The 27,097-nt window shown below is 46.7% G+C and overlaps 1 protein-coding gene and 1 long non-coding RNA gene across 7 annotated transcripts in view; both read right to left on the minus strand.

Annotated features, from left to right (window-relative positions):
- USP22 (ubiquitin specific peptidase 22) overlaps window positions 1-9,593 on the minus strand; it is a 92,157-nt gene extending 82,564 nt beyond the window's left edge. For 2 of the 6 annotated variants that reach the window (XM_051632132.1, XM_051632131.1), the window contains exon 1: window positions 9,348-9,593. In XM_051632132.1, coding sequence (XP_051488092.1) covers window positions 9,348-9,473 — 126 coding nt within the window. In that variant the 5' untranslated portion in view covers window positions 9,474-9,593. Of the gene's footprint in view, window positions 1-3,381; window positions 3,401-7,971; window positions 8,065-9,118; window positions 9,138-9,347 lie in introns of those variants that run through there. The other 4 variants (XM_051632124.1, XM_051632128.1, XM_051632123.1 and 1 more) reach the window with 4 other exon arrangements.
- A 10,351-nt stretch (window positions 9,594-19,944) lies between these two features.
- On the minus strand, window positions 19,945-26,243 carry LOC127390298 (uncharacterized). Its single transcript, XR_007890838.1, has 2 exons — window positions 22,502-26,243; window positions 19,945-22,266 (listed from the first exon to the last, which is right to left on the minus strand). It is a non-coding gene; the product is annotated as an uncharacterized LOC127390298 (long non-coding RNA).
- Window positions 26,244-27,097: the final 854 nt, after the last annotated feature.

Below are 27,097 nucleotides of genomic sequence, written 5' to 3' on the forward strand. Positions count from 1 at the left end.
ACCAGAAAATTAAGTCACAAATGACAAAAGACATGAGTGTTAACCATTTGGGTAAATATATCCAATAATTAGCTTTTGGGGGAGGTTGCTTGCAAAGAGAGTATGACAAAAGCCAGAAATGTACAGAAAACAAGATTATATGAGAATTTCACCATGGTTACTAGCTGCCAAGCAGGACAGCAATTCAGTTTAAGAAGAAAACTAGGCAGTAATATGGAGACAACTAAGCACAGCAAAGAAAAACATAAAACCTCAAGGCAAATTATGCAATTGTCACTGGAGAGCACAGGGTCACAAAACCTCACCTAACGTAAATGAGGTACTGAAATCAGTCAGCTATCTCAGCTGTCTTCACTTATGAAGTCATCACACATCTGCTGTGCAATAAATCTCACCTTTGCTTACCAACTATACTCTAAAGAATGAACCTTAAAATCTGGCTTGCATGCAGCAACAAGCCTGAATGCACAGGACAGAGTGCAAATTATAATCAGACAAACTTTGTGAAATAACATTAGGTGGTTTGAAGCCATATGGAGGAGAAAACTAATACTAAAAAAACCCAAATAAACCAGAAAATTATGGGGGTGTGGGAAGGCAAAAAATAGCTGCTGTTTTCCCTCCTTGTGCTAAGACACACCGAAGTAATAGAACTCAGATCTGTATTTCATGAAAAACAAAAGCCCTTTAAAAACAGAAGCAAAATATACATATAAAAGCTCTGGTGGCCAATTCAGTGAGACAAATCCAAAGCCAAAACCTATTTTAAAAAGACTACCTGAATGCATGAACTTCCGAGCATCAAGTGAGGCAGTCACCACAAATGGAACTCAGCTTCACATTACAGAGTCATAGAATGGTTTGGGCTGGAAGGGGCCTACTCCATCATCCCCATCACTGAACTATATTCTAGTACTAGAGGGTCTTTCATGCGTTTCCACAAAAGTTACTACTAATATTGTCAATTTTTACCTTCTGGATTTCAATTGTGGATTAACATAATATATATAAATGAATTAAAACAACTGGATTTAATATTTTAAGGCAGGAGTGACAACACAAAACTCCAGACTAAGGTACTAATGAAAAATAAGATATATTCTAATGAACTTGCAATTAAATGTAGATTAATCATCACTACAATTTCATTTTATATATATATATACAACTCACTGAACTTATGAATGGTTGTATTTTTACATCCTACATGTATGTGCACGAGAGCTCAGCAGATCAACTCCCATACTGCAAAACCAGGAGGGTGTGAGAACAAGACCATGTAAGTGTAGTTCAACCTAGGTTCTCTTCTCAGTGTTACTACTATGGTGGTGTCACATTTCATTAACTGCTTCTCACTACTACTTTTAATATCACAGAATGGTTTTGGTTGGAAGGGACTTTCAAGATCATCTAGATACAACCCACCTGCATGGGCAGTGACATCTTCCACAAACCAGGTTGCTCCAAGCCCCATCCAACCTGCCCTTCAGCACTTCCAGAGATGGGGCAGCCACAGCTTCTCTGAGCAACCTGGGCCAGGGTCTCACCACCCTCCTAGTGAAGAACTTCCTCCTCGTGTCCAAATACAAGGATATTTAATATATTTGACACGCTTAATGTTAGAATTTGTTACTGGACATCAGAACTTCACCTGGGCCCAGTACTTAGGCCAAAAAGACACTACATTTTCTAAGTGTGTTTAAAACGACTTCTGGTACCACATCTACTTTTTTCTTTTTTTTAAGTCTCACCTTGTCTAACACCCAGTTTTTTAATTCAATGACAACTTTAGTGCACTGTAGACCTCCACAGAAATATTTCCCAGGGATATGCTGACATCACCAGGGATACTATGCAAAAGGTAGACAAAAGCAGCCATGTTAATTTCAAGCTCCATTAAACACAGGAGAGGAAGAAGGAGAAGGGAGGGAAGTTATCTTTACCAACTTAGAAAAGCAGCAGAAATAGACAGGGGAAAAAAAAAGAAGACTTTTAAATTAGTGTTATATACAACTGTGAGATTTTTTTTAAAGCCTTAAGTAACATTCTACCTAAGTAGAGAACTGAAAAAAAGTCGAGTATTTGCTGCATTTCACACAAAAGACTGTGACGAGACAGATGCCTGAGGGTAATCACTTATCAACTGATAAAGGGAATCTCAGGTTACTTTGAGTCAACTGGTGTCTGGTAACAGTTCACTTTATTGATCATTAAGTATGTCTTGAAATAGATAAAACTATATTCTTCTTCTTAAATGAGATATATCAACACGGTGGAAGCTGTCCTAGTACTAAAGCAAAGCACAGAGCCTCCTGGGGTTGCTATGCAAGTTGCATGTGTTTTGAACCCAACAGAATGCAGGTTAATTTTGCAATGAGTAACTCTACAACATTGATTACATTATGAGCTAATGCAGCAAAGTTCTTATCTTGAATTAAGCAGAGCACACATAAACGACTGCTAAATCAATATGTAAAAGAATACAAGCACCAAGACAGAGCTTTCACCCAGTCGGAACAGATCTACCAGCTTCTAGACCTGCTTCTGCTAAGAAAAGGTTCCCAACTGAGGCCTCTCAGATAACATATGGCTCTCCCCACGCTCCAGCACTGCTTGCTGACAACACAGTCCAGGGTAACATAATAAACTGTAATGTCATCATAGCATTTCACTCACTTAGCTCCATGGCCCATAGGTTAACAAGAGACTGGCGGTAACTGCTCTAGGCAGCTCTTTCTGTCCAAGTCTCAAAAGCTTCTAACTATAATGGCTCTTTGAAGGGATTTAAAAAACAAGGTACTTTTAAAAAATGTAATTCTAGTAAATCCAGCAAGACGCATAGAGGTCACCTTCAGATTGCCTCGCTTGTGATGCCACTGGAGTTGGTATGTAAGCAGAAGTACAGATGTATCTCCTAACCCTGGATGCTGCCACACACTACAGACACATTGTAAAATACTTGGGAGAACCATGGGAATACAAGAATTAAAAACCCAAAGCCACCTTTTCAAGCAGCTGTCAGCCAAATGAAATGGAAAGATATGGCTGATTAAAAAAGCCCTGCATCTACCAGGAAAAAGACATCAAGAAACCATAGTTCCAAGTCAGTTGCACATGAAGAGGAAAAACTATGGGTGCTAAATTTAATATGAGAAACAAGCTCTTATACCAAGTTAATCTTTCTCTGGTTTAAAGCAAGTCAGCCACCCTCAGGAATCAAACCAACAGTTGCAACAGCATTTGTGACAAAGCGGGGTGCCCAGAGTATGTCCCAAAAGAAAACATACTTCTCTGGCTCAGCCTCAAATAGCAGTAAGTCAGGAGAAGGGGAGTCAGCAAGACACAAGCAGGCAACCTCCACTACCAGTCAGCAGCATTTACCTGTTGATTTGTTCCTCCAGCTACTAAGACAGAAAATCCTCAAATGAAAGGAGGAGAGAAGGTTTGAAACCGATTTGCAGCTCTGGTTTCATGTTAACGCTACAGATTAAGGCCTGAAACAAAAATGAGGATATCAGCTAACCTTTGTTTGGGGTTTAAAGCTTTAATGGCTTAAAATAAAGCTCAACAGATAGTCCAACAAATCAAACAAAGCCATTCCACTCAGTTCACCTTCACACTACTAGCTGTCGTCCTAGTTTGAAAGCTTTCAGTATTTTCAACACCAAGTAAATATGATCATTGACTGCAGAAAAAATTAAAGACATGCTAAAACTGCCCCTGACAAACAGCCAGGCTATTAGCAACCCCTGACCACTGATAAGACTACAGAAAAAAAGAAGCCTTCTTGTCCAGCTTATCCCTATTTTTTTCTTCCTTCATCAGCTTGTGCAGACCCATCTTTCTCTGCAGCAGGGAATAAACTAAAGTATGGGGGAAACTGCATTTACTGTGCTCTTTTGTCTCCTCACCCATATAATAAAACAAAACAAAAAAACATAAATAAATGGTTCCAATACAACTACTGTTCATGAGTCATCTTCAGTGATAGATCTAAATAATCTTTAAATAAGGCTGTAAGTGTTGACCTGACAAGAGAGAGATGAGCAAATGTTTGGGTAAGTCCTGATCAGGTAAGTGGGGTTCAGATCCCACAATTCAAGAATTCTGTTCACCACCACAGATTCATGGCACGAGACTAATTCCTAACCTTTGGCCCAGAAACCAACCATGTTTTTGGGAAAAAAAAAAAAAAAAAAAAAAAAAAAAAAAAAAAAAAAAAAAGGCAAAGGATACAAAATAGGGATTAACACCACTAGGAAGAGGAAGGCCTTGTATTATACTCCTCTTCAGCACCAAAGATACAGGCTCAGTGGAGGATTTTCAACCTGGCTTGTCCCACACATGCCATGTGTGAAGCTAAAAATCTTATGTCTGGATATCTCACACCAAAGATTTGTCTTCACACCAAGAGGAAAGAGAACATTACCTTAAGCAGGTTTAAGGACCTTCCTACTCCTCTGAAGTTAAGAACTAAGGAAGACTGTTCAGTTATGAAACTGGAGATGTCCTGAACAATGAGGGTTGAAGCTGGTTTTGACACTTAGGGGCTTTCAGAGAGAAAATTCCCACAACACATGGCAAAGAACATCATCCTTCCTGAGTGAATCACAGTTCACAAAAGCAGCCAAAGCAGAGTATGCAGCTGAAAGAGAGACCTGCTTCTTGAATCCTGGACTCCTCTTTTAAATTCTCCACAGAATTTGTAATCCAGAAGTTTGGTGCATATGCTAAAAACGTTAAAGAAAAACAAGCTCAGATTTCCCTACTAATTTAAGCAATTAAAATACCAAGCCTGAGAAGGCAGCACAGCCTGCTAAGGTTCCTTGCCCATCTGTTATGGTACAAAGCAAATCACCTCAGCAATACTTCCCTGTTCCCGGACATGTATATGGAGTAAGGCTGTGAGGGAGGAAGCAAGTGAGCAAGCATGCCTCAACAGGCATTCCATGAGAAGTTCCACCATTAGCTTACCCTGTGACTGCAAGGTCATTTTAGCAGGTATTTAACACATTGATTCGAGTCTGTGAACCACAATACTTGCTACTGAAAAGATGACATGGCATTTATTTGCTACGGTAATATTAAGCTTTTTCTACTTCGAAAGTCAGGAAATGAAGCAAAAAGTCATTTTAGTTTTAAGTATCTATGAATCAACTGTCTGTCAAACATTAGAAGGGATGAAGGACTTAAGCCAAAAGTACATGGGGAGAAGGATACCTGTGGATAGGATACCTCTCTTATAAAAGAAAATCTTTCCCCATATCTGAAAGCATCAGTCAGTCTGTAGGGCCCACGTAAAGAGAGAATAATGGAAAAAAAACCCAAAAGCTCTCAAACAGGAAGAAATATGCTAGAATGCACTTGCTGTCATTGCCAGTCTACAACCCTTGACAGGCAATTATTCTTTGATCTATTGGCAGAAGCACAGAACAAACATTCTGAAATTCCAGATAGGACCTATGCATATCATGACTGTGGTCATGGTGAGCAGCTTACTTTTATCATCAAGAACCTTTTCAGAGCAGTGACAGTAAGAACCACTCAGAAGGAGAAAGGCAGTTCCCTTCCAAGGTGTAAACCCAGTAAGACAGAAATTACTTGTAAATTCAGCTGCCCTTCAAGCATGGAAACCATTACTTAACTCCTAGACACAAAGATGCACCTACACATCTAATTGCTCACTGATGGGGACCATAAAGCTACATTCAACACTGTAAACCAGATTATTTTCTCGTCTGGAATTCGAAAGGAATAAGGCAAGTGTTTCAAGTGTGACTTAGGGAAAAATGGGAAAAGCTGACATGAAGGGCTGGCAGGGAGTCTTTTTGGCATCCTCTGTATGTTCTGTAATACCTGCGTGGGAGGTGGTGGTGCTGAATTTAAGGACATTATATAGTGTTAAACTAATTGTGAGGTAATTTCCACATCAAAATATTCAAGGTAAACTCCATGACCTACAGAAACATGAGCTTTGCCACCAGCTTATTAAACAGACTCTAAGTGTCACAAATTAAAAATCAAGAGTTACAGGTCAAAGTCCTAAATCTGAGATGGTCAACCCTAATTTTGTGACACTTTACATGTGACTTAAGCCCTGAATTCTACATCCAACTTTGAATCACAATAATTAAAATGTCAAGAGCCATTATTTGGATTTCTCCTCTACCCCTTTTCCTGTCCTCAAACAGTGTGACAGACAGGTTTTTGTCTTCACTTGGGCTTTACCATCAGCACCATGTTCCGACCATGGCAGAGCCTTTGCCTGGAGCAGCATGCCCTATGGCTGCTGCACTTTACTCCTTGGGGCAAGATGCAGTGAGGTGAGGCGAGTGACAGCCTTCCTGTAGATACAACAATCCACCATGACAACAGCTCAAATCCCGGTGTAGACAACACTTCAGAAGCAAGCACACTCCCAAAACCTTCACCAGAATTCCAGTATCTACAAAGATACATGCATAACTGCCTCTTGCTTCTGACTGAGAATCCAAGCACACGTTTGTTCAGGTTTCCAACTATAAACTGTGCTTTCCAGCTATTCTGCTCCAAACTCTGGGTGTAAAGCATACTGACCTGAGAACTGATGCTCAGAAAAGCTTATCTGCAGAAAAGGTAGGTATTAAAAACGAACAGCAAACAGCAAGCAGTGTTAAAATGGTCTTCTGAAGCATAATGCAGCAGGCAGTGCAAGTAAAGCAGGAGCAACGGACACTTTCTGCCCCCTGCAGTTCCCATTGCTACCCAGATTTTTAAGGCACCCTTGGGAGGGAAAGTATGTTACCATTCCACAAACCTAACCATTCCCTTCTGGCTAACACCACAAAGCCAAGACATTTTTTACAGCTAGGTTCATCTTAACTTGACCAACACTCCCCATTAACGATCAGCTACAGCTGCTGAAGGTTTTTGGTGATAAATGACTGATGCTGCTTTTACAACATAAAATCCCCTTTTACCTTTAATTTGACCTGGTGATTTTGATTAGGATTAAGAATCCTCACCAATAAATATGTACTCTAAAGCAGCTTCACCTATGCCCCAAAAATATATATATATACATGTAATATATGTATATATAAAAGGACAGAGGATTGTTTTATATTTATTAACTATGAACATGCCTCCAAACAGAAAAAAAAACATTTATCAAATTTTACATGTCAGGCATATAAAAAACTCCACGGAATTCTCATGTCTATATGCAGGAGAGGTAAGTAATGTAACTGTTGTTTATCTACTATCTTCAGTCTTTATGAATATAGACTGGGAATTGAACCCCAAATTCAGTTGCCAGAATGTTTCCTTGTATGTGACTCCCTATTATGTGATCATTTTGGGTTGGCTGAATTCAGGAGTCCAGCTATTTTCAGACTGGTAACCTGCTTAAAAAGAGAAAAAGGAGTAAAAAAAAAAAAACCCCAAACATATTTAGTTTGTTTTTGGAAAACCAAGGTTTTCCATGAGATGGCAGATAATTCTGCAACAATCGTGTTCTGCTTTATAAGCCCGGCTGAGCAAAGAGGAAGTGAGAACAGATTGATGACAATGGAATATTATTTATTTCCAGCTGTTTTTTTTCAAGCAATGATGAACACATCACTACCATTAGATTTCAGAAGAAAAAAAACACCAGGCTGTTGCAGTACACAAATGGTAGGCAGGCTACAAAGGATGCTCCATGAAGGAGGGGGTGGGGAGCTAAGATGGTAACTTTGCTAATGACATTTTATTTTCATTCTTCCATGTAACACTTGATTTAGATTTATCTGAGACATCTTCCTACCTCACTTATTTTTTTTCCTTCCACAGCACACGTATAATTTTCTTCCTCCATTTAAGCTGCAGGTACCACGTACTAAACACCAATTTCTATCTTGACATACTAAAAGCCAAATAAACCAGTTTTTGACTAATATGCTTCATAATATTGACTTGTAGATTATAAATCCTAAAAACAAGTTTGACTACCTTTTGCAGGGGTATCAAGTAACTAAATACATTTAAAATATGTTTCTTCTCAGACTCCATTTTTTCCTCTTCAAGTAAAAACCTGGGAAACTGGATTGTCCTGAGAACATAAACTGAACACAGAAAAATGGTTAGACACCTCACCCCTGAAGTACATCCTTCACACCCTAATTCTATTATGAATGATAAACTGAGCAGCTTAATGCAAAGTAACTGGGATCAGAAAGTTTCCAATGGGGTTGCTTCAGCACCAAAACAATCTGTGCTGCCCCAAAAAACAAGTTTTGCTAAGTGTAGCTGTTGCTCTCCCCTCCTCAGTCACTAATATGATGCCTGATAGAAATCTGCCAAGTCACTTACAAGTAAAAACCAGTTGATTCTAGGGAAAGCAGTAACGAGCTGCTTAGTTAAGACAAAAGTCCTCCAGAAACCTGCATGTGGATGGGGATGTAGTTTTGGAAGGTCCGTGGGAAAAAGTGCTCTTCCCCTTGCTTTTTACCTTATTAACAGGGATTTATTGTGGGGTTTTTTTTTCCTGGTGTTTGCACACCCCAAACACCAACACACTTCCAGAACAAACTCTCCTCTCCCACCGACTCGGTTCCTTTTCCCTTCCGGCCCCACTACCCACGAACCCCCCCCTTTTTTTTTTTTTTCCAAGCGGATTATCAGACCCAGCAGCTTTTTCTTCCTTCTCTTTTAAGGAAAATAAATAAATAAATAACCCAGCTTCCCTCCCCCGCCCCCGGGACCCGCAGACACGCTCCCAGCCATTGTGCCTCCCCGCTTTCCCCACGCACACCCCGCCCTGCTCCGCCCGGCCCCACCGCAGCCCCCAGCCCCACCTCCCCGCCCCGGGGCTCGGTCGCGCCCCCCACCGGAGCACAAAGCTCCGCCGCAGGCCGGACGTGCCCGTTGCCCCGGGCCTCCCCTCCCCCCTCCCCTCCCGCCACCGTATTCCGGGAAACACTCGGTGCCTCCCGCACCTCCGGGAGGAGGAGGAGGAGGAGGAGGCGGAAAGCCCTCCCCGCCGCGGGGCAGGTGGCAGGGGAGGCCCGGCCGGGGCTGCCTGCTCCATCCCGGTGACCGGCCCCGCCGCTCCCCCTCACCCCTTCCCGCTCCCCCCGCCCCGGAGGCCGACACCGACCGTTCCGTCCTCCCGCCCCCCGGCCCCGCGTGCCGGAGCCCGGGCCCCTCGCGGCGCCGGGGCTGGGGGAGGCTCGGGCCCACCTGCCCCGCGGGGAAGGAGGGAGCGGGACGGGACGGGCGGGCAGGCCGAGGCGGCGGAGTGCGTGTGAGCGGCGGGGAGAGGGCGGGCGGGTGGGTCGGGGGAGGGAGGGAGGGGAAGGGGGGTGGATGCGGGCCGCCCCCGGTACCTTGCGCTTCCTGGTCTCGGCCGAGCCGCTCCACACGAAGCACTGGTAGATCGCCCGCAGGTTCTGCTTCCAGTTCTCCACCTTGAAGCCGGTCACATGGCAGCACCCGGCCGCCGGCGGACTCATGTCAGACCCCCCCACATCAATCCGCCCGCAGACGGGCCGGGCCGGCGGGCAGCGAGCCGGCCCCTTCCCCCCCTCCGCAGCAACCGCACGGACGCGGGGCCGGGCCGGGGCGGCCGCGCGCCCGCCTGCGCGTCCCCCCCGCCCCCCCGCCGCGCGCCCGCCCTCGGGGGCTCCGGCCCCTCACGCCGCCGCCGGCCCCGCGGCCTCCGCCGCCCCCGCCCGCTGCTGTGGGGGCGCGGGGAGCGGCTGGCACATAGAGCCGGGGCTCCGCGCCGCCACGGCCCCCCGGCTCCGAACAAAGCGCGGCGGCGGCGGGCGGGCAGCGCGCGCTGCCTCCCGCCCGCCCTCTCCCTCACACACAAAGATGGGGCTCTCTGAGGCGAGGAGGAGGAGGAGGCGGCGGCTGTAGCGGCCGCTGCCGCCCCCGGAGTGGCCGCCGCTCCCTTCTACCTCATAGAGGCCGCTCTGGAATCGGCGGGCGGAGAGGGAGGGGAGGGGAGGGGGGACGCTGGCGGCGGCGACCCTGGCCGCGGTGTGAGCGAGCGTGTGTGAGGAAGGGGGCGAGTCTCCGCCCGCCGCCGCCGCTCCTGCTCCCCCAGCCGGCCGCCCGCTCGGCTCTTGTCTCTTTAAACCGCCCCCCCGCCTCCTTCGTCGTCTCCTTCCTCCTCCTCCTCCTCGCCCGCACCCCCCTGCGCCCGCCCTGTGCAATGGTCCGAGCCGCTAACTCAACCTAGCCCGCCAGGCCCGCAGCGGGACAGACCAACGGGGAAGGGGCGGTGGGTGCGCCCCTCGGCCCCGCCACCCCTGAGGGAGGGAGCCCGGGGGAGAAGGAGCGCGGCCATTGGCCCGCCCGCCCGTCACTCTCCCTTCTCCCGCTTCCCATTGGCTTCTGCCCCTTCTCCCCCTCCGCCCTTCCTACCCAGCATTTCCCCCTGCCGGAAAGGGGCGGGACGCACGCGGCTGATTGACAGGACATGCTGCCAACGGAGAACAGGGGCACCGCCCATCTGTCGAACCTTGCGGCGCGATTGGCCGAAGTGGCCGCCAGTCACGCCGCAGGTCGTGAGGCGATTGGCGCTGGCCGGCCGAGGGGGCGGGCCCTGCCAGCAGCCGCCCGGCTGCGGGGCCCCGCTGCTGTCACATCCGCTGCTCCCGGCTGCGTCGCTTCATCCCTCCGTGATTTCCTGAGGGGAGAGGGGCGGCGGCGGCCGGGCCGCTCCCCGGGGCAGGGCTCCGGCTCCCCGGGGCAGGGCTCCCTCCCCCGGCCGTGCCCCTCTGTGCTGGGCAGCGGCCCGGCCTGCCAGCCGCGGCCTCCCCGGCGGGAGCGGCCTCCGGTAAAGCCACAGCGGGCGGCGGCGAAGTCCGCCGGTGTTGCGGGACAGAACCGAGGCACGCCCCTCCTTACCGTTGGCGTGGCCAGAAAAGCCGAGTGCGGCTTTGCGGGGACAGGCCTGGGTGTTCCCAGGCCTCGCCGAGCGGGGTCTGGGGAGAAACTCCGGGTAGTGCTGCGCTGTGCCCCGAGCACCATATATGGTCCCTCTATACCGCCATCCTGGTGTTCCCGCAGGGAAGAAACAAAAGCAGTGTACAACCAGAACTGGTATTATTTCAGCTTTTTCCTATAAATGGCTGTACAAGGAAACGAGAAGGCAGTGAAAAAAAATCTGAATCTCTTCACGGTTCTGAGCTTGAATGGCACACACACTATAATGTCACATCATGGTGGAGGGAGGCAGGGGGGAAAGGATGGGAATTCTACCATGATGTGTGAAAAGAGAGAAAGGAGGCTTTGCAGAGACCAGATTCTTGCACAAGCCCTAGAAAGCCTGTGACAAAAGGTAGTGGTTAGATACCACTGCATTATTTTACTAATCAGTTTTTCAATGCATGCTATTTACATTCTTTCTCAGGAACCTTGAAGTCTTTGCCTGGCAGATTCCTCTTAGCCCTGTCTGGTTCCCTGGCCCAGTGTTCCAACTTGCAGAAATCACAGACAATTGCAACTCCTACCCAAGGACAGAACCACTTTCCATTTTCTTGAGAGGTGCTGCCATTTTAAAAAGGAAGCAGAGCATCTGGAAGTGAGAGGTTTGGTGGCAAAGCAATTTAGGGAATATGGGGCTAGGGAAAGGCCTGAGTTTATCCCCTCAGATTATGCTGTCCTGCCAGCATAGCTCTGTGCCTGTCATGCTAACAGGGATTGTTCAGCCTGCCTGCCTCATACTGCTTGTTAACTTCTCTCTGAAGTCCCTCTCCCACAATTTAGGGATTAGGGTTCCAGCTGGAATTAGAATTGCCTCACGGGAGACTAAAAAGATGCCAGAGACATCACACTTACCCATGTCTCTGCAGCATAACGTGCTTGAGTGTCACAGCTCTGACACCACCTGCTCACCTCACGCCTCAGAGGGACTACGAGCCCTGCCAGGACTTCCAGGCCCTCATCCTTTCTGTGTGAGAAGATGCAGGACACCTTCCTGACATTAATAACACAGTTTCATGACCTCAGTGTTGAGCATTTCCCACATCAAGGAAGGGCTGGACACCTTGCTAAGACAGTCGTTCCCCGCAGTCTGAATGGCTCTTTTATAAACATAATAGTATGAACCTATTAAGTTTTATTTTCTCCCATGCTTGGGACAAGCTCCTCCATACCTCTGTAGCTTCCTCCTTCCTGCCTTTGAACCCTAGATCAGAACCCTATGCTTGCCATTCACATAAAGAAGCTGAGGCTCCCTAAACTACTTGCATATCAATGCCAATGTCTACCTAATGATTAATAGGTTGTTTCCCTGAACTCTGCTGCTCTCAAAATCTCCCTCTCATCTTGTCCTAAACTGTTGAGAACTGGGTTTTGGCGTTTGCCCAGGGAGGATCAGTGAGGGTTATTAGGTGTTACAATGGTCATAACTGTGCTAAACTGAAACCTGTTTAGATCTGAGAAGGCTCTCCTGGTGTTTAAAAAACAGCTTCATGGATTCTGTGATGATCCTTTCCTATTTCCACTAAGTCCATGTTCATATTCCTTACTTCAGCTGTCACAGAATTGGACTCTAAATGCTGCACACGTGTCATCTCTTCACAAAGACAATGCCAAAGAAACTTCTTACGTGCCATGATCAGCTGTACTCTTTACTATCACTCTGATTAACTCCAAACATACAGTAGACATACTCAAAAGTCTCATCTAAGAAATGTCATAACCTGTTTTTAATAACCTTCATCTTAAGATCTACCAGATCTTTAGCAATGGAAAAACAGCATAAAATACAGAACTTTTATATTTACTAATCAAACAACTCTTTTATCTCTCCAAAAAAAAAACCAAAAACAATGTACAGAAGTCATGATGGCATTCTGACATCATCTGCTAACATGTCATGAGTTTTGTTGGATCTTTCTCAACCAGAAACCAAATATTTTTAATTCAGAAGCCAGACTTCAAGCAGAACCTGATCTCTGAGAAGCAGCCTTTTCTCTGTAGCCTTAAAATATCATCCACCCCTCGTTTCCATCACCAAAGCAGGACATTGGCTGAGATCATTTGGAAACAAGAGACACATTGTAAAAACACCTTGATGGGTAGAACGTGACAATCTAATATGATCTCTGTGTGTCACTGTGTCTCTGTCATACTGGAATGTCATCCCAGCTAAAGCAGAGCAAATTCCTTCCTTCCCAAACATGCTGTAAGAGCTCTGGTTTGTCTGTTGCTGTAAAATGCAAAGTAGTTTTCTAGAGAAGAGTTGCAAATGAGCACGAGGCTACGTGCTGAGATGCAGAGAAGAGGCACATCAGGTGATCCACCAGGCAGCATGGGTATCAGCAATGCTTGGGAAGCGAAAACTTTATGGCCAAGCATTCCCTGATCTTGCCTGCTTTGCCAGAAGCAAACCAGAGCAAGGTGTGGTCTCTGTTCCTACCACTGTCCTGCTTTCTGAGCCCATATGACCACCAAAGGCATGCAGGCTCTTCCTAGGTTCTCTCAGAAAGGATTCACCATCCCCTTCCTTTCTCTAAAGTTTCTCACCACAGGCTTCCAGAGGGAATCTGGAAGCTCTGCTAGACACTGCTGTTAAAGCAGTATTTTTTAATTTGGTTTTCCTGTGGAGCCTGAGGCATCTCAGCTTCGGAATATGCCCCTTTTCATTCATTATTAGCCAGAGAGGGGCAAGTTCCAGGGGTCCAGATGCCCTGATGTTTGTAGCAGGGCAAAAGTCTAAATACACTGACCTTCAGGAGAACTAACCATTGTTCCCAGAAGCCATAGAAAGCCATCCCCTGCTCTGTGAAAGCCACCAGAACACCCTTCAAGACAGATGCAAGTTAAAAGGTGACCAGCATTTAGTTGGAGGTGGATAGAATCCAATGGGGTGGGTGATTCATGTCCTAACAGCAGCCAGGATTTATTCTGTGTGAGATGAGCATTTCCAGTTAAACAAAACCCCCAAAACTACTACAGTTTAAATCCAAGTAGAAAGTTATTCTTATCTGCAACAACCTACTGTTACTAATCTTGGGCTTTTCTCCATGGCTACCACATCAAACCAGGAGATGAAGATAAAAGGGAGAATTTCTGGCAGTGAAATTTAAGCCCATCTCTCTTAAAAAAGCAGGATAGCAAAAAGGCAACAGATGAGTTCAATGCCCTGCAGACTCTGGCACTTTCACAGAGATTTCTGTGCCACTCTTGGCTGCAGAGTCCCCATGTTTACCCAGGGCAAGGTGTGGTGGTGTTTGTCTTATGCAGCAATAACAAGAATTGTGAGTTTATAAATATTTCTTTACAGAAATACCTATATTTCTTAGTGTTTCCTTCTCAAATAAGTATTTCCTTTGGAAAAACACTGTTTTATCTCTCTGGCCAATTCAAGAACAATTAAATTTAACTCTTCCTCCTCCTTCCTCCTCCCTGCAGCAGGCCCAACATTTGAAGAGCTGCTGAGGAGGTGAGAAACATTCTTTGAGACCCATCCTTGACCAAACCCCCTGTCCATGGGAGCTGAGCCCCCTGTCACCTCCCAAAAGCAGGAATGTAGAAATCTGGGACATTTCAAACGTGGAACTTCCCCCAAGGTTTCCTGGCACCTCCACAAACACGAGTCTCTTTAAGCCAGAAATCCAAACTGAGGTTCCTGTTGTCAGAGAAAGATTTTGGAACCGGAGTAAAAATCCACTCTAAAATAGTATAGAAAATAGTGATTCTTGAGATTTTTTTGGAGCCAGGTCCTGACCTGGGGAGCTTGAGGCAAGCTCTAGAAGGGGACTGTGTCATTAAACCCTTGGCTTTCTACCTTGTGAAGAAACCAGGATCTTTCCTGTGAAGCGTATAAACTTCAGGCTCTACAAACACTTGTGATTGTTCCAGTAAAGGTGACACCCCAGCACAGAGCAGCAGACAAAACAAAACAGGAGGGAAAAGCAATTGTCAAATCAGGGCCTGCTTGCTACACACACACGAGTTTACAAGTTTGCTGTAGCTTAATTTACTCTTGGGCGTGTTTCTAGAATCAAACCTTTTGGTGCAGCAGAAAGCTGGGGAAAGGATTTGCCTCTGGGGGCAGGAAACAGTTTCAATCCCTCCTGTGTCTCTTGGAGGAATTTTTAATTTTAAAGCATTGATGATTATGCTAATTAGCACTTACCCCCAAATGACAATGGAATATAAATGTTGATAGTAGCTAAAACATACTGCAAATGTGCAGCAAACATCCTCCAGAGAGTCATCTATGTTATATGATAGCTCAGCTGGGAAGAAGAGAGTTTTCCACATTGGAAAGCAAAGTAACTCTACCCTTGATCCATGTCACCCCAAGGTGGCACTTCTCTGCTTTGCTGGATAGCTACAAATCAACTGTTACTTTATCATTTGGGCACACTTTTCCATATGTGTTAAAATACCCAATTTAGTTCTCAGCTAAACAGGAACCTTTCCCTTAGATCAGCTGTATGAGAGACATCAAGGATTTCCAGTACCTGAAAGGGCTACAGGAAAGATGGGGAGAAACTTTTCACCAGAGAGAGCAGCAATAGGACAAGGGACAAAGGTTTTAAACTGAAAGAGGGGATATTTACATTAGATATTAGGAAGAAATTCTTCACCATGAGGGCAGGAAGGTGCTGAATAGGTTGCCCAGGGAGGTTGTGGCTGCCCCCTCCCTGGAGGTGTTCAAGGCCAGGTTGGATGAGGCTTGTGCAGCCTGGTCTGGTGGGAGGTGTCCCTGCTCATGGCAGGGAGGTTGGATCCTGATGATCTTTAAGATCCCTTCCAACCTTCACCATCCTATGATTCTATGATTCAGCTGGGATTCCTACAAAAACTTGGATTGCAAGTTAATCTGTCTCAAGTCAACCTAGAAGAGACAGAAGTCCCTAGCTCCAAAATTGGATTTAAAAGGAGCCACCCAGGAGCTTGTATTGCTTGAGGGCTTGAAACTCAAGGACTGAATGGCTTGAAAAGCTCTTAGTTTTGCACATGCTTGGTAGAACTGAAAAAGGAACTCAGTAATTTGTTGTCATCAAGTAGTACAAGTGTCACACCTTGGGTGTTCTCTGGTGGATCCTGACTTTCACACTCACTCCTTGTTGGCTTCCCCTGAACCCAGGTCTCCAGCTAGGAACCCCATTTCATCTTCTAGGAGACACAGGGGAAGTTATCCCATGAGCCTATGGCTAAAATGCTAGATCCAGGTATGGAATCTTGTTCCCATCACAAGGAATCTGTTTGCTCCTGCAAGCACAAGGACTCTCCACGCTGATACCCAACATATGAAGATTCCTCAGAACCTCTCTTGCATTTCTTCAGGCACTCAAAGACAAATTCTCCCAGAATCTAACAGGAAAGAAATTAGAACAACTCTGCCTACCAAGACCCACACAAAAAACTTTTTCAAACACTGAAGAGAACACTTTTAACACTTTAAAAATAGAGCAACTCTCTATTTTTAAATCTTCAGTGTTATTTTTTCCCTAGCTTAAGCCTTTTTTTTTTTTTTTATCTAAGCATTCTGACCTTCCCTCCAGGTGGTGCCACCATTACTTAATCCAAAGCCTTTAAAGCACATCAGGTTGTATGTCTGACCACAAGGCTTAAACCTCTGGAGATACCATAGGGAGAATCAGTTCCATGATTCTGCCAGAAGCAGATTGCCTTCAGTTCCCTGCAAAATCCATCTGAGATACTTCAGACACCTCCCAGTCTGCAGGGAGAACACTGTGTCCCTGCTCATTTATCTCAGGGACAAAGTACTGACCTTGCTACAAACCCAAACTGGTTGTGTAGTCCCAGCTACACCAGCTTCTCTAAAACAAAGCTTTTGTTTTCAGCCCCATCCGTTGGGAACAGCACCAGAGAGGTGCCAGACTAGAGGTTTCCACATGGCTCAGCCCTAGGAGAGGGGACAGAGCAGCTGCTTGAATCCACAATAGTCAGCTAAAAAGGGTTAGTTCAGCTCCACATGTCCTCCCAGAAAGATGCTTGTTAGTCCAAGGAGTACAAAGACTGGTGGATTTCAATGGATCAAGCTGACTTAGAACCTTGTAATTGCCTCCTGAAGTTTCCCCTCGGAATCATGGACCCCTGTAAAGCTAATTTCAATCTACTGACAATAGGCTTCCTTGGCTTTGTGGTCTTTTGAAGACCTCTTCAAAGTAGTGCATGGAATTTCAAGGGTTGATGGCCTATAGGTTGAAAAGAATCCTAGGAAAAACAGAACATCTGTGCTTATTTTTCTGCAGATCACTTGTTAGATTTCCCATCAGCTCTGTCACAGGATGAAATCTTGGCCCCAGTTGAACTCAACCAGAATTCTGCCACTGACTTAAATGGAGCTAAAATGTCACTGCTGCTATTTGTCAAGTCAATTATATCCAGACAATACTTGAACATCTGGCTTCAACTGAACACACAGAAAAGTTCACTCCCTTGGTCTCTGAAGGCAACACAGGACATTGGCTACCTCAATAAAGATGAAAAATGTGTTCTTGGCAAGTTGCTTGGAATGAAGAGTGGATCCATCCAGTGACACTACCTGAACCAAATCCCTGTTCTGTAGCATATAGTGACTGGCAATAGCATCAATGGGCTCTCTGTCATTTTCTGGGAAGAAAGTCAAAAGCACCCACCTACTCTTGAAAGTCATTTGTTGTAAAATCTTTGCTTGTAACAACAGATCTGCCCTTGTCTGTGGTTTCCCACAGACATGGGGGGTTTTCATCCAATTAATCTTCTGTTTCCGGGGCCACTGGGAGGTTTGATAGCAGATAGTTTGATCTGTCTAAACCCCTCTCTGAGTATGGTGATCAAAAGACTGAAGGATAACTGATTATAGAAGGACATCTGATGTGAGCTTGTTTCTCTCTCTAAAAACCCAGCTGAGACAGGGCCTCATGGGTTTATTACAAAATAGTCAGGCTGGGTCAGGCACCAGAGGGATACATCTTTTTCTGGCAGGAAAAATTAAAGCAAGAGAGTTATTTGATCAGTGGTGACTTAAAAAAAATCTGTTTGAATGGGAAGAATCATTAGATGATGTCTGGAAGAAAAGAGATGTACAAAGAGAGGGACTTTTGTTCTTAAGGTAGACAAGGATCTGCACATTGTTGCTCCCTGCCCTGAGTACTGGTGAGTCCCATGCTGCACACCTGTGCAAAACCAGCTTCCTTCCATCCCCTTCCATCCCCTGGGAAGCAAAACCAAAATCAGTCTCCAGTATCTGATGAGCCCTAATTCCCAGCACTTAAATAATTAGCTCCTCAAATGTACGAAAACAACTCTCATTCTCTGGATTAATGAAGGAAGCTGGGTTCCTCTGAGCACAGCTATTATGGAGCTACTAATGCAGGGTTTGATTTCATCTCCTGCCACTAAACACAGAGCAATGTGGGCTCCTGGGAGGGCAAGGGTACAAGGAGAGCTGTGCTGGAGGGTTAAAGGCAGCAGGGGAAACCTGCAATACTTGGTGGTTTCAAGCAGAGGGAGAACTGTTTGATTTGTGTGTCTGCTGAGTTTGATCTGGGTTTGTGAAGATGCCATATAACCCAAAAGAAGGCTAAACCTTGGGGAGATCCTAAGGTGAGGGTAGTTTGTTTTAATCACAGACCAGGGAGGGGCAGTTTCTGAAGCAGGGCTACAGAAATGTAACACATACAGAAGCCTAAAACTCAGGCAAGCCACCCAGCAGCTTCTGCCCAGGTTCTGTAGCTGGAGCAGTAGAGAATGGCAAAGAGCTGTAGCTGGATGTCTTTCCCAGCTGGGAGGCCACAGTGGGACTGGAGTGTACTTGTCCTCCCTGTTCATTTGCCTTAGGAGTTGATAGGAAGCTGGTTGTGAAGAGTCAGTCTTTTTATTGCCTCATCTTGGCAGGTATAGGCACATAAACTCTTCAAAACAAACTCCTTTCTTTTATATCCGGGCACAGAACTGGGATTTCAGGGACTTAAAAAATGTCAGAGAAGACAGCAAAGGCTGCTGTGCTCTGCCCTGGGAGAGTTAAACCTAGATTTAAACCCAAGCCATGAACAACTCACCACTATTGGGACTGTCCCCTTCCCCTCTCTGCATCACTATTTTGTTGTCTTGCCCCAGACTCTACTTTCTCTCACAGGCAGAACCAAAAGCCCACATTGAACCTCTCTTTGTGGTACATCGAATGGGGAAGAGAGAATTAGGAGGAGATCAGGGCTTTTGAGCTGTAACTACAGCTGTTCAACAAATGCAAAGTCATGCAGCTTCTCAGACACCGGGAGATGGAAAGACCTAGAGTGTTGATTTCCTCAGATTCTTCAACCATCAAAAAGCCCTTCAGCGTGTGTCATTCTCCCCCACCCATTAGTACATCCAAATTAATGGACCTGCAGCTCTGGATGTGGATTTGGGACTAAATAGCATCTGACACTGGAGTTGTTCTAACTGCAGGGCTGTCAACACGCCCTCAAGCACCTAACGTCTGTCACACCCCGCCGAACAAAAGAAAAGAAAACAAAGCCAAACTTGTGACCTTGGTAAGAAGAGCCTGAAATTGTAATGGAAGCCCTGGGTTAAGAAAGAAACCTCGGTGTAGACATGAAGCAGGAGCTGGGAGATTAACGAGGGAATCAATGGAACCGTGATGGCTCACCCAGCAAACTTTGTGCTTCAGAGCCCACATTCCAGAAATGGGGACCAAGGACACACAAGGGACCTGCAGATGCTTAAGAGAAGTTTTCTAGAGGTGGCCGTTCCAAATGAAACATCTTTTAAAAAGCAGAGAGATGCTGCTTCTTCTGTGAGGGCTTGTTGGACCACTGACTTCAGAGGAGTTACAGCCCGTGCAATTGAGCTGAAGCAATCAGGAAACAATTGAGTACAGCAGAGAGTCAGAAGACAGTAATTAAACTGTACAAATAAATAACTGAAGTGACTAAAAAAGTCGACCCAAAGCCTACTTTTGGAGGACTGTTTAATGTAAATGAATCACTTAATGGACAATGCAACAATCATCTGTTCAGCTTCTATTCATTATCAAAAACAATACACCAGGATTGGCAGGGAACAGCCATGTGCAAGAGGGAGCCCTGTAGGAAATACCACAGAATCTGAACTGGCTTTTGTCTGTTCTGCCATTGTGTTCTGACAATGCTTCACTAACGAGTGTTCAACCTCATTTTGCTTGTCCTTTTTATTTATTTTTTCCTCCAAAACAAATCAGTAGTAATCTTGGCCTTTCAGAATTCACTGGAATGCTTGTTCATGTCAGGAAGGCTCCCACACTTTGGCAGTTTTAGCCAGGGTCTAAGAGGCTGAGGATGTGTGGTCTCAGGCACCCTGGGAAACCCCACTTAGGTGATGAGGCAAAATTCTTTGTTTTGGGTAAAAATCCATTAAGTTTGAAACAAATAATTGCTTATCTTTGAAACTTCAAAGGCTTACTGAACCCAGTACTCCATATACTCAGTAAATTCATCTTTTGTTACTCAGTTTGAACTGACACTAACCCCATTCTAAGAAAAAAGCTACTTTTCAATAGGAAGTATTTATCCTGATCATGGCCAGCATGATCTGGGAGTTCTCTGCAGGCAACTGCAAGCCAAAGGGAATCCCCATTAGGGATTTGGGGATGTAAACATACTAGGCAGACACCTGTGCTAGAAGAAACAGAGGCTTAAGAACACAATATCACTAAAATACTGTTCTTATGCTTCAGAACTGACCATCCACTGGCATTCAGAGCTCTTAGAGTTACCGCTCTGGAATAGCTGAAAGTTCAAACTTGACAGCACAGAAGGTACCCAGAGGGTTATCCTTTTCTTACCCAGTTCCTTGGCTCACTCCTACGTTGCTGCCACAACTTCCAGCTCCTGCAGTGTTGCTGGTTCAACTCTTTGCAGACCTGCAGTGCAGACCCCAGATCACTGAAACAGTCTGAGTGAAGAAAAAAGGGCAACAATGATACACAAAAAGTTAAGAGGGGGGCTTTGCTGCTGAGGAAAAGGCATGTGGAATTGTCAGTCAGATTTGACTTCTCAGGGTTGTCTCTGAGGTTGTTTTATTTTGTATTAAACAAGATCTCAGGCTCTGCAGCAAATTTCTGCAGCCAGAGATTATTGTTGTCAAATCCAGTGACAATAGAGAATGAGGGGTTGTATTTAACACCACGTAAAATTCGAGATAGAAATGCACACTTCATAAAATCTTGCTACTAGCTCAGCCTACCAAATAAAATAGAGAGATGGCATCAAATCCCCTAGGGCCTGTGCTTGCAAAATCCCCACCAAGCTGGCTGCAAGCTTGACTTGCAATTTGGGAGTATTGGGAATGCCACTGAAGGTGGGACTGGAGGGAAGGGCTGCCAGCCCATTCTGGGACTATTTATGACATTACTATTTCCAGCTTCTTCCTGTCCTTCAGTTGGAGATCATTACTGTTGAAGCAGAGGCTGGAGCATGGCTGGCAGATCTTCTCCGTGGCCACCACAGATCAGTGCTTGGAACAATAGCAATGCAACCTGGAATTGCTGGCAGCTTTGATGAGTACTCTGGGCTGTGAGTGGTGATGCACAGTCCAGCCCCTCACCTCCAGCACCAGGCAGGGTCCTCTGACAGCAGGCTGGGCCAGGGAAACGGGAAACCAGTCCACATGGAACTGCTGGAGCTCTTTGGGAGACACCGTTAGTATCACAACTACTGTGGTACTTTCATACCCTGGTACCTACTAGACAGAGCAGCCATGTGGAGTCATAAAAATGGGTGGTTATAATACCTTGGAGCAGGAATTCTGAATGTTGCCCTTTGACTAAATATTTTTACCACTGGGCTGGGGTTGGGCAGGGAGGGACAACCACCCAGCTTCTGATAAACAATAGCTCATTTCGCAAGCCCAGTGCCAGCGTTTGCACCAATTGACACTTCTTTTTTTATAGCAAATCTCTGTTAAAAGACAAAAGAATTCAAGTATCAGTTTGGCAGGAATAAAAAAAACAAACCCTGATGATGTTAACACAGTATAGTAAAACCATCATGCCAATATGGGGATACACCAAAGAGAAACAAGCATCATTAGCCCCCTTTGTTTAATAAACTTCCCCCGCAAAAAAAAATATATACATAAAATGTATTCAGTGAAATTCTGTTCCTCCCTGCTCTGGTAAAGAATGATTTTTTTCCTTAGTCCCTCAAGTGGTTGCTTAAGTCATGTCTCACTGTAATTACATACCTCACAGCAGTGCAGGGAGACTTAATTAAGAGAGTCACTGTAGGTGTGTGTGTTGTCAGACTGATCCAACCTAGTCCTGTCTGAGGAGGCACTGGGATCCAGCTGCAGTGGGCACGTTAGGGAAGACAAAGTTGAGACAGAGGGTTTTGAGATCCTCCTGCAAGGAGCAGCACGGACACACCCAGCAGCTGGTATTCAAAGCCCCTGGGCTCCAGCATCAGGGAGCCTGTGGCGGTCAGAATCTCTCTGTACTCACCAGGAGATGCTCTGCCACACCACAAGATTGCATGTCCTCCTCCCCACCCCCCCCAAGAAAAAAAAAAAAAGTGTGACTCACCAGTTTCAAACGGTGACATTTCATTCCCAAACTATTCCGGGAGCAGCTGGCTCTGTAACACATGGGGATGTGGGGAAAAGGAAGGAGGGAGGGAAGAGCCAGATTGCAAACTGAAAACCAGTCATTCTCTCCCCCACACAGGTATGTTGCTTTCAATTGCAGAACCACATTGTTTGGGACACGCTGGCAAATTCCATCGGGGAAAGAGAATAAAAGGAGCAGATTTCAAGGGGGGGAAAAAAAAAATACCTATCTGCATGAGCCAGTGATGCAATTCCCTCTCAGCCAGGAGGGGCTGGGAGAGTGGTTTTCTCCCTGGATCTGATGAATGTGAGGAAATGCACTGTCCTCACTCCTCAGTCTCCTTAGAGTTTGAGCCCTGCAGTTCTGGGCTGCTCCTCAGAAGGTTTTCTCTGGGATGCAGACCCAGGGTTTAGTCATCAGCAATATCTGCCTAACCATGAACAAATGTGTGTGGGGTGAGAAAATGACAACAGGGGAATGACAAAGAAATCACTGTCAGCTCCCAGTGCTGAGAGGTTTGTGTCACCCTGCAGCTCATGTCCCTGCTGTGGGGACATCACTGACCTGGCATGTGAGGACAGGGCTGCTGTGGGCACCCTCCTGGGGCTTGTCAGCACACACAGGGAGTTGCTGGCACCTCTGCAGAGCCAGAGGCAGGAGCATCACCTCTCAGACTACAAATCTGAGCACAGCTGATGGGTATCACGGGGGCAACCCAGCCCCATTCATTCATGGCTGTAAAATTCCATGGGGAGGGAGCTGGAGGTGATGTAACCTGGCAGCCTGGCATGGAGGGGTGGGCACTGGTAGCCCTGCCAGCCCACCCAGGTGCCCAAACACAGGATCACAGAATCACCAAGGCTGGACAAGACCTTTAAGATCATAAAGCCCAGCCTATGACCCAACACCATGGCTGCAGGCCAGAGTCTCGGGGTGGGCTGGGAAGGGGCAGCAGGGATGGCTGTGGTCTGGCTGTGCTCCTGGGGTGCTGGGGCAGCAGGGATGGCTGTGGTCTTGGGGTGCCCTGCGCAGGCTGTGAGAGGTGGTGACAGCCCAGCCCCACACACCCTGCTGTGCCTCATGCTGGACCAGCCAATAACCCATCCCCGTGCATGTCTGCACAGGAAACGTTTGATTACCATCTCGTTCAGTCTCTGCAGCCGGTGTGAAAGGGAAGGCTGCCCCCGGGGCTCGCTCTGCCCAGCAGCAGCTCGGGACCCTGTGCTGGCAGATTCCAGCCCATTCCCGTGCCTCACCTGGGGAAGCTGTACTGAATTCCATGCTCATTCAAGGAAGAGGAGGCTGCTTGCCACTGGCATGCAGCAGCCGTGACCTTGGCTAGGTAACCAGCTCCTGAATACAAAGATGGATGTAAAAGCAGCAGTTCCACCAATCTTCTGCTGAGGTGGGGAAAGGCAGAGGTTTGTTCAATAAATGCATCTGTCAGGGCTGGATTGTTTGGGTTTTTTTCCCCAGCTTCCCTAAATGCCCTTCACCAGCAGAGAGGGGGAGGGGACCCGCTCTTTGAAGCCTTTTCCTTATGGGAATAGAAAACACGGCAAGAATTCAATTCCCTGCCACAGCCCAGCAGCACCGAGACAGGCTCCAAAACCCAGAGCCCGGCAGAGGGGCTGGAGCCTGCAGGGCCACCAGACCAACATCCGGCATCATGAAGTCTCCCCCGTAGTGTTACAGCACAGAAAGAAGAGGGAAAGGGATGGAGACGGGGGAAGGAAAATTAGGGACTTCTGTGCAGAGAACCGGCGATCCCAAATCTTGGATCACAAGCACCATCTAGTGAGGACAAGGCTCAGTGCAGCTGGCATCGCGCTGGGGCAGCTGCAGCCACGACAAACGGAATTTGACTTTCACCACTGGTTTGCCTGCTAAAAAACCCCCATCCCAAATCTCACAGCCCGAGCTGTAGGTGAGTGAACAAGAGCACGTCCTGAAATCACTACACCCTGCCTCAACATTCCTCCAGTGGAGATGTGTTCTTTCCTCCTCCCACCCTCTCCCACCAGAGAATCTCAGCCCCTCTGAAACCTGCAGGGAACGAGGCAGCACAGGAAGGGAATGATTTCCATGCTGTAATTTGGGAGCTAAGGAAAAGAAAAGGTAAGTGAGCGGTCCAAGGTCATGCAGGAAACCAGAGGCAGATCCGGGAATAGAGAGCGGCCACCCTGGACCCAGGGATGCCTGAACAATAGCACAGCCTCTCCCTCTCCTGTCGTTTAACTCCTTCCTAACCCACCAAAAAGCAGGCGAGGGGGAGCTGAACACAGCTCTGCAGGTGTGGCTGCTGCCTTGCAGCTCTGGGGGCCCGGCCCTCTGCCTTCATCTGCTTTTACCCCCCTAAAACAAAGAGGGAAGGCAGCAGGGAAAGACAGGGCTGGATATCCTGAGATCTGCAAAGCTGCAGGTAGGAGATATTTCTACCCAGCCTCCTGAGCTGTCCCCTCAGCAGTTAAAGCAATGGAAACAGCACCTCAGCTCTGCCACGTCTGCAGTTCTGTGTGTGACAAACCATCAGCACCTCCCCTGGAGGCTGTGGACTCGGTTACAGTGGTTGTGGAGTTTGCTGAGGGCTCTGTAGCTGCAGGAGGAGAGGATCTTGCTCCCTCTTGCCCAGCTCTCGGATGAGCTGCAAGGATGAGGGATCTGCAGCACATTCATCCAGCAGAAATGCTGCCCCACCGAGTCTGTTTGCAAACTGAGCTTGGAAATGCTGCACTGCAGGGCCTGGGGAAGGCAGCGATTACAAACAGATAGAACCAAACCTCACAGAAGCTGACTTAAAAAAATAGTAACAAGACTCAGGTGGTGCTAAACCCTGTGAGTGCAGCAACCTGAACCTAGAGCAAAAATCTTCAGAGAGGAGACCTGGGAGATTAGTGACCAGGGGTCCAGCAAGAACTCTCCAAATGGACTCAGATGTTCTGGAAACAGAACCCAGCTCCAAACCAGAACTAAAACTGGAGCAAACATCAAGACATCTTCTTGAGTCCACTGCCTGGAAGGGACACAGATGACTGGTGGCTCAGAGCTGTAGGGCAAAGAATGGAAAAGCCCCCCAAAAGTCCTTCTTTCTCTGTTTTCTACCCTAGGTCTGTGTTTCTTCCCTGTTTTCATTCACTCCTATGGGCCCAATCTGTGCAAGCAGAAGTGGGAGGAGGAGATTCTGCAGCCTGGCACCAGGCACTGGGGACAAGGCAATCTTTAATCATGCCACAGCCCCTGGAATATTTCCATTTTCCAGTCAAAGGCACAGAGAAACTGGGAGCTTTCAGTTCAAACTAGTTCAAGGATGTTTGCCCTGGGGAAAGGTTTATGTTATCCTGTGGGGATCTCTGCCCTGATCTGTGCTCTCAGGGGAAGCAACCAAAGCTTTTCTGAAGAGAGAAGCTACATCTCCTACTCCTTGGAAGAAAAAAGGTGACAAATAAGAGCCTGGAAGAACTAGAGCACAAAATTGCTGCCCTGGAGAATAGGGTTAAAAGGCTGTAGATCTGCATTCCGTGGTGGTTGCAGTCAAGCAGATGTCACCAAACACAAGTGCAAATAGTTCCCTGGGTTTGTGGATCTTTTTCCCCCCTGAAAAAAGAGCTCCTGCACTTCAGGAGGGCAGGGACAGAACAGGATGTTTGCCCAGGAAGAGTTAAAATGCTAAAAGGATTCCAGCCCTTTGCAGCTCAGGCCTGACAGAGTGAAAAAGACGAGAGTGAGTGCTAATAATAACAGTAATAACCTCAGAAAACAGAATCCAAATCAAAGCAACAAAGTCAAGCCTTAGTCCAATGAATTTCCTTCTCCAATTGTGACTCCAGTCTAACCCTTTGCTGACTCCCACCATCACCACAGGGCACTTGGTTTCAATCAACTCTGCCACCTCCTGCCAGCCTGGTGGCAGACATTCCCTCTGAAAACAACCAGGCTGGCAGAAAGCAGGAAAATGCCCATGGGAGCTTGGACAGAGCTCAGGCAACTACTGTCCTCTAGGACAGGGAATGCATTAGGCTGCAGCTCATCCTGCCCTGCTTTCCTGGGAAAGGGGGGCTGGAATTGCTTTTTCCAGCTCTGATTTCCAGAAGACTGAAATGAGTGCAGCTTCCAGCCAGGCTGCCAGGGCATCAGTTACCTTCCTCTGACTGGTGGGTTTGTTTCCTCAATATCACTTCAGTAAATAAAAATATTGTTCTTTCCTTTCATTTTACATTGGCCCTGAAGCCAAAAAAAGGGCATTACCTTTCAAAATGGGTTTTATTTTGGTTTTTTTTTGGAAGATCTTGAATTCTAGTCTGAAATATTAATCCCTTACTCATGCCAAACTTACTTACACTGGAGCTGTGAAATCATTTCAGTATCTGAGAGGCACAGAAGGGATAAAATTGTCTTTCAAACAGCTGCTCTAAAAAGCTTTTCTCCCACTGCTGTTAACAGGGAGAAGACATTTGGGATGAACAGCCCTTGTCTCTGGATAACACCAAAGTATTTCTGACTGCCCCTGGAAATGTATCTGCTGCTCAGGTACACCAGGACAAAGAGGTGGGAAAGCTCTGCACCCTTTCCTTC

This window comes from Apus apus, chromosome 14 (genome assembly GCF_020740795.1).
Source record: "Apus apus isolate bApuApu2 chromosome 14, bApuApu2.pri.cur, whole genome shotgun sequence".
NCBI lineage: Eukaryota > Metazoa > Chordata > Aves > Apodiformes > Apodidae > Apus > Apus apus.